A 13,388-nucleotide genomic window follows, 5' to 3' on the forward strand; every position below is an offset into this window, starting at 1 on the left:
CCGGACTGGGTGGATATGCTGAATGTCTTGAATGCAAATGTAAATCTCCTGCATAAAAGATTAGACAAAGCTGAAGCTAGGGATCAGTCGGGTAGCCAGTCCGTGCCTGTCCCTGTGGTGCCAGGACCTTCAGGGTCTCAAAAGCGCCCCATATCCCAGGTAGCTGACACAGATACCGACACAGATACTGACTCTAGTGTCGACTATGAGGATGCAAAATTACAGCCGAAGGTGGCAAAAGGTATTAGGTACATGATTATTGCCATAAAAGAGGTTTTGCATATCACGGAGGAACCCCCTGTCCTTGACACAAGGGTTCACATGTATAAAGGGAAAAAGCCTGAGGTCACGTTTCCGTCCTCATTTGAGCTAAGCGAATTATGCGAAAAGGCTTGGGAATCTCCGGATAGGAGACTCCATTTTCCTAAAAGGATTCTCATGGCGTATCCTTTTCCACAGAAGGATCAGATACGATGGGAATCTGCGCCTAAAGTAGACAAGGCGCTGACACGCTTATCCAAGAAGGTGGCACTGCCTTCTCCGGATACTGCTTCCCTCAAGGATCCTGCTGATCGCAAGCAGGAAATTACCATGAAGCACATTTACACACATTCAGGAACTATAGTTAGGCCGGCCATGGCGTCGGCCTGGGTTTGTAGTGCTGTCGTGGCATGGGCAGACTCCTTATCTACGGAGATGGACACCTTAGATAGGGATACCATTCTAATGACCATGGAGCATATCAGAGATGCTGCCTTGTATATGAGGGATGCTCAGAGAGACATTTGTTTACTAAGCTCTAGAATAAACGCTATGTCTATTTCTGCTAGGCGGCTCTTGTGGACCCGACAGTGGACGGGAGACGCCGACTCAAAGCGGCATATGGAGTCATTGCTTACAAGGGGGAGGAATTGTTTGGAGAAGGCCTCTCGGACCTAGTCTCTACTGCTACTGCCGGTAAATCGAATTTTTTACCTTATGTTCCCCCGCAGCATTCTAAGAAGGTACCACATTATCAAATGCAGTCCTTTCGTTCAAATAAAAACAAGAAGGTACGAGGATCGTCCTTTGTTGCCAGAGGTAAAGGCAAGGGAAAAAAAGCTACACTCAGCTAGTTCCCAGGAGCAGAAGTCCTCCCCTACTTCCGCAAAGTCCACAGCATGACGCTGGGGCTTTCCGGGGGGGGTCAGATCAAGTGGGGGCACGTCTTCGTCTTTTCAGCCACGTCTGGGTTCAATCACAGGTGGATCCCTGGGCAATAGAGATTGTTTCCCAGGGATACAGACTGGAATTCGAAGACATGAACCCTCGACGGTTTTTCAAATCGGCTCTGCCGGCTTCCCCGTCAGAGAGGGAGCTAGTGTTAGCGGCAATTCACAAATTGTACATTCAACAGGTGATAATCAAGGTTCCTCATCTCCAGCAAGGAGAGGGTTATTATTCATCCCTGTTTGTGGTACCGAAACCGGACGGTTCGGTCAGACCCATTCTAAATGTAAAATCCCTGAACCTGTACTTGAAGAGGTTCAAGTTCAAAATGGAATCGTTTAGAATGGTCATCGCCAGCATGGAGGGAGGGGATTGGATGGTGTCCCTGGACATAAAGGATGCGTACCTTCATGTTCCGATTTTCCCCCTTCACCAGGCGTTTCTGAGATTTGCAGTACAGGATTGTCACTACCAATTTCAGACGTTGCCGTTTGGTCTTTCCACGGCCCCGAGAATTTTCACCAAGGTAATGGCGGAAATGATGGTGCTCCTGCGCAAGCAGGGAGTCACAATTATCCCGTACTTGGACGATCTCCTTATAAAGGCGAGATCTCGGGAGAAGTTGCTGGACAGCTTGTCTCTGTCCGTGAAGACGTTGCAGATGCACGGCTGGATTCTCAATTTACCGAAATCCCAGCTAGTAGCTGCAACGCGTCTGACCTTTTTGGGCCTGATTCTAGACACAGACCAAAAAAGAGTTTTTCTTCCGGCTCAGGAGCTCATAGCCCTGGTCAGGAACCTTTTTAAAGCCAAAAAAGGTTTCGGTGCATCATTGCACAAAGGTTCTGGGGAAGATGGTGGCTTCATACAAGGCCATCCCCTTCGGCAGGTTCCATGCGAGGACTTTCCAATGGGACCTATTGGACAAATGGGCCGGGTCCCATCTACAGATGCAGAAACGGATCACCCTGTCTCCTAGGGCCAGGGTATCTCTCCTGTGGTGGCTGCACAGTGCTCACCTCCTAGAGGGTCGCAGGTTCGGCATTCAGGACTGGATCCTGGTGACCACGGACGCGAGCCTCCGAGGTTGGGGGGCTGTCGCACTGGGAAGAAATTTCCAAGGTCTCTGGTCAAGCCTAGAGACTTGTCTCCACATCAATGTCCTGGAGTTAAGGGCCATTTACAACGCCCTACGCCAGGCGGAGGAGTGGCTTCAGAACAAACCGGTTCTGATTCAGTCGGACAATATCACGGCAGTGGCTCATGTAAACCGCCAAGGCGGCACAAGGAGCAGAGTGGCCATGGCAGAGGCGACCAGGATTCAGCTCTAGGCGGAAGGCCATGTAAGCGCACTATCAGCAGTGTTCATCCCGGGGATGGCCAACTGGGAGGCGGACTTCCTCAGCAGGCACGACCTGCATCCGGGAGAGTGGGGACTTCATCAAGAAGTCTTTACACAGATCGTGGATCGGTGGGGACTGCCTCAAATAGACATGATGGCGTCCCGTCTCAACAAAAAGCTAAAGAGGTATTGCGCCAGGTCAAGAGACCCTCAGACGGTAGCGGTAGACGCTCTGGTGACAACATGGGTGTTCAGATCGGTCTATGTGTTTCCTCCTCTGCCTCTCATACCCAAGGTGTTGAGATTAATAAGACTAAGAAGGGTCAGAACAATTCTCATTGTTCCAGATTGGCCAAGGAGGACTTGGTATCCGGATCTGCAAGAGTTGCTCACAGAAGATCTGTGGCCACTTCCTCTAAGGCAGGACCTGCTGCAGCAGGGGCCCTGTCTGTTCCAAGACTTACCGCGGCTGCGTTTGACGGCATGGTGGTTGAACGCCGGATCCTAGCTGAAAAAGGGATTCCGGAGGAGGTCATTCCTACCCTGATCAAGGCTAGGAAGGAAGTGACATCCGAAACATTATCACCGTATATGGCGGAAATATGTTTCTTGGTGTGAGGCCAGAGCTGCTCCTACGGAGGAGTTCCATTTGGGCCGTCTGCTTCACTTCCTTCAAACGGGAGTGAATTTGGGCCTAAAATTAGGGTCCATAAAGGTCCAAATTTCGGCCTTATACATTTTCTTTCAAAAAGAATTGGCTTCTCTTCCTGAAGTACAGACTTTTGTGAAGGGAGTGCTGCATATTCAGCCTCCCTTTGTACCTCCGGTGGCGCCTTGGGATCTTAACGTGGTGGTGTTTCCTCAAGTCGCCTTGGTTTGAACCACTCAAAACAGTGGAGTTGAAATACCTCACTTGGAAAGTGGTCATGTTGTTGGCCTTAGCTTCTGCAAGGCGTGTTTCGGAATTAACGGCTTTATCATATGAAAGCCCATACCTGATTTTTCACGTGGATAGGGCAGAGTTGAGGACTCGTCCTCAATTTCTGCCCAAGGTGGTCTCCTCTTTTCATATGAACCAACCTGTTGTCGTGCCTGTTACTACACGGGACTTGGAGGACTCCGAGTCCCTGGATGTGGTCAGGGCTTTGAAGATTTACGTGACCAGAACAGCTAGGATCATTAAGACTGAAACTCTGTTAGTTCTATATGCGGCCAACAAGGTTGGCGCTCCTGCTTCAAAGCAGACAATTGCCCACTGGATCTGTAACACGATTCAGCAGGCGCATTCTACGGCAGGATTGCCATTGCCTAAATCGGTTAAGGCCCATTCCACTAGGAAGGTGGGCTCTTCTTGGGCGGCTGCCCGAGGGGTCTCGGCACTACAACTGTGCCGAGCTGCTACTTGGTCGGGGTCAAACACCTTTGCAAGGTTCTTTAAGTTTGATACCCTGGCTGAGGAGGACCTCCTGTTTGCTCAATCGGTGCTGCAGAGTCATCCGCACTCTCCCGCCCGTTTGGGAGCTTTGGTATAATCCCCATGGTCCTTACGGAGTCCCCAGCATCCTCTAGGATGTTAGAGAAAATAGGATTTTACTTACCGGTAAATCTATTTCTCGTAGTCCGTAGAGGATGCTGGGCGCCCGTCCCAAGTGCGGACTTCTTCTGCAAGACTTGTATATAGTTGTTGCTTACATAAGGGTTATGTTATAGTTGGTCGGTCTTGAACCGAGGCTATGTTACTTGTTCATACTGTTAACTGGGTAGTTTATCACAAGTTATACGGTGTAATTGGTGTGGCTGGTATGAATCTCGCCCTTAGGTTACATAAATCCTTTCCTCGTACTGTTCATATCCTCTGGGCACAGTTTCTCTAACTGAGGTCTAGAGGAGGGACATAGAGGGAGGAGCCAGTGCACACCCAGAATCCAAATCTTTCTTAAAGTGCCCTATCTCCTGCGGAGCCCGTCTATTCCCCATGGTACTTACGGAGTCCCCAGCATCCTCTACGGACTACGAGAAATAGATTTACCGGTAAGTAAAATCCTATTTTTCCCCGTATTTTTGCAACCAGGACCGGCTCAAAGAGCCCGAGGCTGGTTATGCTTAGGAGGGGGGACCCCACGCATTTTTTTTCAAGATTATTGAACACTTTTGTGCCGTCCATGAAGTCGAATCCAGGACGCACACTATTCGTCAAATGGTCCGTTTTTCGCCTGCGGGACTGTCGACTCTGTTTTTTATTGAATATGTCGAATTCGGGTCCCGGTGTGCGGGATTCGACTGTCGAATTGTCGAATCCAAAAACGGTCGAATTCCAGTCGGAATTCGACCGCAATTGCATATACCCCTTTGTGTTATCTTACTAAAATACACTGTCAATGGGAGTATATGTTGATAAATATACACTGTATCTGTGCGAGTCAGGAATGCAGTTGTAAAGCATTTGGGTTGAGGGGACCCACTATTAACAGATGCAACAAAGGCAAAAACTACATATAAGTGAGCAGTAACATTCCACGTTTACTGATCAATGTGTACTGCTTGTCAATAGCGCTGCCTGTGTTTATGCTTTTCTGCGTATTTAAATTAAAGGTTTTTAACCTGTTTTTCAGACATCCAAGAGGAAGCGTGGTTACATTAAAAACAAACTGGCACTGAAGAAAGGCAAGAAACCCAGCAAGAAGACTGTTTAAACCAACTCATCTCACAGGAAGAAGTTGTCCTAGAGATAACCAGTCTTTGCCTTTAAAATGAGCTCATGTTTCTCTGTGACATGAGAGTACAGAACCATCTTTGGTCCAGGATATTGTACAAAATTTTCAGGCAATGTCTGATTACAAAATATATATTTATTGGCTTATTAAGAACAGCTGTTTTAGATTTGTAATGTGAAGCCAGACAGAGCTGCTGTGAAGGAGTAACAGCAGAATTTTTATTTCTTTGTAAATATTATTTTGAAATCCTTTGACAATTTGGACTGGTTGCACCAAAGAGTCCTCTAATTTGGTTGACATAAACATACTTGTCAGGTTTTCTTTAAATTCAGAAATAATAAAAATAAATTATGTAACACCTGAGCTGTATTTTTTTTTTCTCAAAATTCAGTGAGGATGTTGCATTCAGTAGGCATACTTTGTGCCATCTCTATGGCCATTTTTAAGGTGGCAATAAACGGGATTGGTGTTTTATTTGCCCAAACCACAGCTCCATTGTTGCAGCCTGTTAGTGCAGTTAGATTGGTGCAGTAGTAACAATATTAGCGCATACTGCATTTTCTACCATGTACGCTAATGATCCCAGTGATTTTTAAAAAAAGGATCATTTTTTTGTGGATTGTGGTGGTTTTCAACACATATGTGCTGCATTATTAGGATGATTACCTGACTTCGCAGTATGTATAGGCATCCATATGCCTGTGATGGTATAAAAAAAAAACTTAGGAAAAGAAGCATGAGTTCTTGAATGGAGTAACACTTTATTTCCATAAACTGGCAAATATTTAGGGGTTGTTTTTTTTTTGTTTGGTTTTTTTTTAGTCTACAAAATGATGCACAAAGGATGTCTATTTTGTTATCATGGATGTGTGGGTATTTAGAATCGCTGCTGTGGGATTTTACTTTTCTATCGGTACAACGAAGCGTAAATTGCAAACAATCAGATTTTTGTCTAAGACAATGTGTGCAGCTGAGTTAGTTTCAGCTGTTTTCAACCATACAATTGCTGAAAGGATTCAGTCTATTAAAATGTACCTGTCTTAAAAAACAGTGGAAGGAGCCATGTTGTGCACTGAACCCATAGTCCATTAAGTCATTAGTTAATTAACGAAATGGTGGATTACTATTGTTTCAGACCTAAAATGATCTGCTTCCACTGTGGGTGACTGGTCCACTTTAATACCATAAAGCCTTAACAGCATAGCATAATCTTACCATTGCTATGATGCTATATTATTTACAATGCTAAACCTTTTTACTCCTGGTCCTTGCGCTAAAAAATTGCCACACAGTTTAGTGTGGATGGAGGAAAACCCACAAATGTAGAATGTTTTGATATGTGCAGTCCTAAACAATGTAAACAGCCACTGTAAACAGTTAAATGTTTAAACATTTAAAACCTCCAAATAGTTAACAAGAACACAGACATCCACTTTTTTGGCCAAGTCTGACATTAGAGGGTATTTGAGATAGGCCAGAAGTTTTGAACAATTTTTTTTTTTTTTTAATTATCAAAAATTTCTATAGTGCAGTCTGCTTAATAGGGTATGTTTTTTAGGTTTTGTTTTTAGAAAAAATAAGATGACTATTCTGTCAATTTAATGCACTAAAATGTAAATTGGGTTGAGCATTTGGGTGGAATTTTTTTTTTAATTGTTTTTGCTTTAGGCATTATGCGGACTTGAACTTTTTCTTACGTTGATAGTTTTATTTTTCTGGGCATATATTGTAGGTTGGGGGGTTGTTTTGTTTGTTATTTTGTTTTTGAATATAGTTTGCGCAGAAATTGACCACCATAAATACTGTATTACCCTGTGTTTTAGGATGTATCTTTTTTAATATATATAATAAAAGATCAGACGTGGTGGCATATTACAAAATCAACTTTTTTTTTTATTATTTTGTTTTGTTTTTTTCAAGCTTGTGATATTTTTACATACCATGAAGCTGCATCACTGTTAAGCATTTGTATGCGGCTCTAATGCCATTGAAACATGCTGGCAATCTGTATATTGGATTAAAAACTTTGGAAATTGACAATAGAAGAAATAAAGATTTAATTAAGGTTTTATCTGATGTGTCAAGTGTTTGTTATCAGTTATCAGATGACCAAATTAAAAGTTCAGGCTTTTCATGTATATAACAGTCCATGTTGGAGAGAATTAGATTAAATGGATTTGTTCGGTATACCAAATATTTTAACTAAGTTTATTAAAAAAAGTAGCATTGTAAACAGAAATGCAATAAAAACTGGAATGTTTCGAATAAAAAGGGTACAACATTTGTACTTGGTTTTTATATGTGGATATCAAAGTTCCTATTATATTATAATAGACTAAAGTGTAGCATTCTGTTGTACGCAAGTCAAATATAACCGCAGCACAATGTCTCACAGCACTGAGGGTTCGATTCCCATGATAGCACTAACTGTGTGGAGTTCTCCCATTGTCTGCGTGGGTTTTCTCTGGTCATTGTGGTTTCCCGTCCCCCACACACACACACACGCAAAATATACTGGTATTTTAATCTACACAGATTTATATGATAGGCAAACCAAAAAAAGTTAGTTTAGCAGTTTAATATAATTATTTGCTGCATCTGATAGCATCACCTCTTGAAAAAAAAAAAAAAAAAAAAAAAAAAAAAATATATATATATATATATATATTATAAATCCACAGTTACAGTAGATGTACAGACGTTCGATCTACACATTTCAGTGGCTATAAACAGTATGTACCATGTTTTTCTCTTGAATTATGGCACCCTATAGTATCTAATTTTTTTCACAGCACCCCTGGCCAAAAGTTTCTCACTGAGAAATTCAGCAAAGATGAATCATTTAAGTAAATTTTGTGAAAAGGGTTACGATTCTGTTTGTCCACATTTTATGATTTGCAGACATTCGCACTGGTTTTGTCTATCACACTGACCAGAAATTATTTGATTTAGTCCTGGGCCACCAATCCGTGGCACCCCTGAAAATGCATCGAGGCACCCCAGGGTGTCACAGCACCCAATTTTGGAACTACTGTATTACCACAATAACACAACATGCTTAGTAATGTAAAAGAAAAACACACTATTAAAAACAAAACTATTCTAATTGTATAATTAGTATAAAATGCCCTTAAACCAAGGAATTTTGTGCAAATCATAAGGGTTCACATGTATACAATGAAATGCTTCAATTGTGTTAAAATAAAAATGTTGTATGAAACTTAATTATGAAGGTAAAAACACCAATCTTGGGATATGTATAAATGTTTGGGCATCTGGTCACATTGTAAGCTCTACTAGGGGCGGTATTCAAATTATATATCACGCACAATCTCCTTTCTAAAGTGATTCCCCGTTATCGCGCCCATTGTAATCAAGTTTAGTTGCATAAAGGGTTGGGCGCACTCGCTACCCTGGGGGTAGCGAGCTGAAATGATTATACCACGCCCATCAGCAGAATCAGAATAGGTGTGGAAGGGGGTGAAAAGAATTGAATACCGCCCCAGATTTCTGAAAGTAAACTTGATTTGAGACCGCACTCAAATTGTTAATGGTCAGGCAAAATCAGCTGTGCAGGGTCATGAAGCAATGGATATAGGGGGTTATTCAGAGAGGAACCCAAGTCGCTGCAAACGCTGCCAGATCTGTGTTGATCTTTGCACATGCTGAGGGCCACTCAGCACGGGGCAAGGCCACCAAGCATGTGTGGGGCCGCCTCCCAATGCATCCGCAATCTAATTGCAAACGCATCGGATCTAAGGTTGAACCCTGGTGGCAGATGGTCAGCGGACATTTTTTTTTCGGACCAGCTGCATGTGACTCCACGCAGCCGCTCTGAAAGTGTCAGGCCTGCCCCTGTTTTCCCGATGACGCCCCTGCAATGGCCTCTCCTGTCAATGACATTGCGGTCGAAATCATCAGGAATGCGACCGCAATGTGTATGGCTGTGTGCCGCTGCGCATGCGCAGTTTTCTGCCCACGGCAAGCTGCGCTGCAGACCACTATTGCGGCCGGGTCTGAATGCTGAAATTACAGCTCACCTCATCCAGACTGTGACAGATACAGTAGAACAGCACGCACATTCAGCGTAAGTTTTCATTCAGAAGAGAGACAGATACGTGTCGTGGCAGATCCGTCGGCTGTCAGTTTTCCTCAGGTGTATAGCACACACATTATGGAAGCCACAATATATAACTCAAGTCAGTCAAATATGGCCTTTCAATGAATGTGCAAAACACAACCCAGAAGTCCCAGTTGAGCCCTCTCTAGGCTCATTAGTTGCTGGACTTCCTGCTGAAGAGGCGAGGCCAGTCAGTGCACTGACAGGCAAACCCCAGAGAAAAGGAAGCAAATGCTGAAAACCTGCTCTCCACCGTTAAGGTGACCAGTATCAGCACACATTTGTGTCACCCAGGATATCTCTTCCACCTAGGATATGTCTGTTCATGCTGCGGTGAACAGAACAAATAAACATGCACATCATGCCACAATAAAGAAAAAACAAGTATGCACAAAAACACCACTACTGAAAAAGCATAATTGCCCAGCTAAGGGTGTTCTGTCACTAACATACCTAGACTGTAAATGTCAGTGTCCCTCATACACAATGCAAGCAAAATGACCACAGCACATACTGTAGGGGACTTTTCTCCACCAACCTGAGGTACACAACAATGTACACAAGATGTGGGCATAGGTAACAAGGTCATAGCACAACTGTGACTGAGCGGGGAGCAACTAGAATGGTGTGTGAAGAAAATAAACTTGCATGCTCCTCTGCAACCTTGTGCGACACATGGCAGTGTATCAAAGATATGTAATCTAAACCAATATAGCGTCACAAAAATTAAACATAAAATAATGAATTGAGTCACACAACACCATTATGAGAAGCACAGCTCTGTCTCCAAGGTGTGAACATATAATAACCCATCACAGAATGAGATGCCATAATGAGAAAAATAGCAGAGTCTCTAATCTCCATAGCAAAACCATTATGAGACACAGCAGTATCTCCAAGGTGGGTCTATGTAGTATCTCAATAAAAATACAAGATGCCATTTTGAGAAATACAGCGGGCTCTCCAAGACACATACAGCTCAAAAGTCAAAATTAGGGTATCCTAGAAAGCAGCCCACCCTTATATCTTCATTCAGTCCATCAGGGGACAGACTGTTAAATCTGTATATGCATTGTTATTCCCTTTCCCATTCTCTATCTCTGCCTCTTAATGCGGAATATAATCTATAACAAAGCTCTTCAATAGTCCCACTTTGTGTTGCTTCTCAAGGAAGTGTCTTGCCACAGATACATTTTTATGATCTATCTGTGTGCTGCTAGCTCCCAAATTCCTCTTTATAGATGACTGATGCTGGCTGATTCTCTCAAGTATCAGGTAGGTCTTTCCTACATACAGTAGGTTGCATGAGCGTTTGATGACAGACTACATACTTGATGTTGTAATTAAGCCTGTGCTTAACACTACTTGTGTTGTCAAATGAATTGACACAAATATTTTCCAAATGAAGCCACAGCATCTGAATAGAGCTAGGCCAGTTGGTTCTATTAATAGTTCTTTTGCCCTTTGTAATCCGTGACCACTAGCATTTCTTACAGATCAGGCCACCCGTCGGTTTGCAGAGTTGGGGAAACCATCTATCACTGTGGAAAGGGCTGTCACTGTAAATCAGGTGCCAATGTTGTAAGACCTTTTTCCTGAGAATTTGGGACGCAACAGTAAAGGTGCTACATACATTGAGTTTGTCAGGGTCAGCTTCTGATGTTACTGCCTTTAAGTGGGGCAGCATTGCATTTAAGCTGTCCAATTTTTAAAAATGAATCTTCAATGTCCATTCTATCATAACCCGTTCAATAAATAATTGACCCATTGCAACCAATGCTGCTGGTATCTCCAAAGGATCTGAAGTGATACATGTCACTCTCAGCAGCTTCAAGTAGGGTTAGTCTCTTTTGAGGGGTCCTGGGTAAAAGCTATCCGCATGAAGCAGAGTATTTTTATTTGATTCCTTGGTGTATATATCCTAGTGGCTATCACATTATCTTTGCGATAGAGACATCCAGAAAATTGATAGTCTCCTTACTGATTGTGTGCTTGAACCTTATATTACCTGGTCTGGTGTTTAATTAGTTGTTAAATGACCATCTTTCCTCACCTCCTTCCCAGATGATAAATCATCTTTGTAACATATAGAAAATTAAACATTGTTACTGCTCATCAGATTCCCATTAGTGTGTACTTGTTCATATACTGCCATGAAAATGTTGGCATATGACGGGGCCATGTTGGACCCCATCACAGTGTCCTGCTTTTGGAGGAAAAAACTGTTTTCAAATAGGAAATATTTCTTATTTATAATGTAAATCGGCAGCAGTAGGTATCTAACTGATGGTCTAACATATTCAGCACTGTTAGTAACGCACTCTTGAAATGCTTGAATCCACAATTCATGTAGGCTATTTGTGTACAGGCTGGAGACAACCAGTGTAACCAACACAGAATCCTTTGTGATTCCCACTTCAAACAAAACTCTGTTTTATCTCCCTAATGTTGTCTGGTTGTGTAGCTTAAAACCTGTGGGTATCAGTTGCTCTTTGAAAGTTTGTGAAGGTTTTAGACCATTTCACTTCTCTCTTTTTTTTTTTTTTAATCTCAAAAGGTCATCATGTACAGTAGTTTTTCTGGACTATCCTGATTGAAAACAAGTGTGTCAGCAAACAGTATCCATTCCACATTTGCATCATCAAATTGCAAAGTTGATGTCAGCTCCTTAGTATTGGTGTTAGACATATAGGCAGTTATTGAAAGTTATCACAGCCTCTGGAAAGGGTGTTAGTGGAGTCCGCTATGAAGCTGTCAGTGCTCTTGACTAAAAGCTGTAAAAAATAAATAAAAAAAAGTCAAGTTGTGAGAGTGACTGACAAAATTAATTTCTGGCCAAGATGATGGGTCTCCCAGTTTTTGTGTCATGGATTTATGGACCATGGGCAAGGTGTAAAGAATGGGAATTTGTGATACGATTGAGTTAAAAACTCTGCTATTTCTAAACTAATGTATCTGTTGTTCACACCTAAGGAAATTACCTCGTATTTTATTTCCAGGTAGGATCATAATCAAGCTTGAGGTAACAGTTGACATCAGCAAGTTATAAGCCTCAGAGGTATAATAATCATAATTCAAGGGAGTGATACCTCACCCTTTATCAGCAGCCATGTTCACTAGATTCTTATCCCGAAGGGACTTGATAGCTTTTCTTTCATCAACCGTCATGTGATCAGATATTTTCTGCTTGTTGATAAAGGGTACGGTTTGTTTCCTCAGGACTCTCATAAAGGTTTATATGGAGGGATTGAGAGTGGGGGGATCAAATTTACTAGGTTTCTTTAAAGTGTGTGTCATTACTCCACTTGTGACAGTAATAGCTGGTATTGAATTATGCATAAAATGATCATTCAAACCTAGTTGTCAACCCAGTTTGTACATGTCCACTTGCCCGCTGAAGTTATCAGGAGACAAGGTAGGTATAAATGAAAGTCCCATGTCTACTAGTAAAAGTTCTAAAAAAAAAATTCAATCCACTTAATTCTGCGCAGTTGGGGGTTTAAAGCAGCCTCAGTAGCTGCTTTTTTTACACTGCAAATTAGATTGCACATTGAACACACCACACCCAAATCTAACTCTCTCTGCACATGTTATATCTGCCTCCCCTGCAGTGCACATGGTTTTGCCCAATTGCTAACAGAATTCCTGCTGCGATCAACTTGGAATTACCCCCTTAGTTCCTTATTTGGCACATATAACTTCTGTAGGTAGGCTTACTGATAGGTGCTAAAAAAAACAAAAACGGGTTTTCCCCAAGAGAAGACCACTTTTATCATTGTAAAAGATGTTTAATACTTTTAAAAATTCATAATATGATGAACGACAGTGTCACAATGAACATGATTTTGACATGATAAGGAAAAGATGAACGATATAAAATGGGTTTAAAAAAAACTCCATGAAATGATGTAATGTAACCAAGCGGCAAGCAATATTACAAATAAGTACATCAGTTCTGTGTAGATTGATTCGATACCAAACTGATATACAACTGGTATATGTA

At 42.3% G+C, this 13,388-nt stretch overlaps 1 protein-coding gene across 1 annotated transcript in view; it reads left to right on the forward strand.

Moving 5' to 3' along the window:
• The window catches only part of STT3B (STT3 oligosaccharyltransferase complex catalytic subunit B), a 269,436-nt gene extending 262,100 nt beyond the window's left edge, over window positions 1–7,336 (forward strand). Inside the window, exon 16 of the mRNA XM_063922283.1 lies at window positions 5,164–7,336. Coding sequence (XP_063778353.1) covers window positions 5,164–5,244 — 81 coding nt within the window. The 3' untranslated portion in view covers window positions 5,245–7,336. The remainder of the gene's footprint in view (window positions 1–5,163) is intronic.
• Window positions 7,337–13,388: the final 6,052 nt, after the last annotated feature.

The sequence above is a fragment of the Pseudophryne corroboree genome, chromosome 5 (assembly GCF_028390025.1).
Source record: "Pseudophryne corroboree isolate aPseCor3 chromosome 5, aPseCor3.hap2, whole genome shotgun sequence".
NCBI lineage: Eukaryota > Metazoa > Chordata > Amphibia > Anura > Myobatrachidae > Pseudophryne > Pseudophryne corroboree.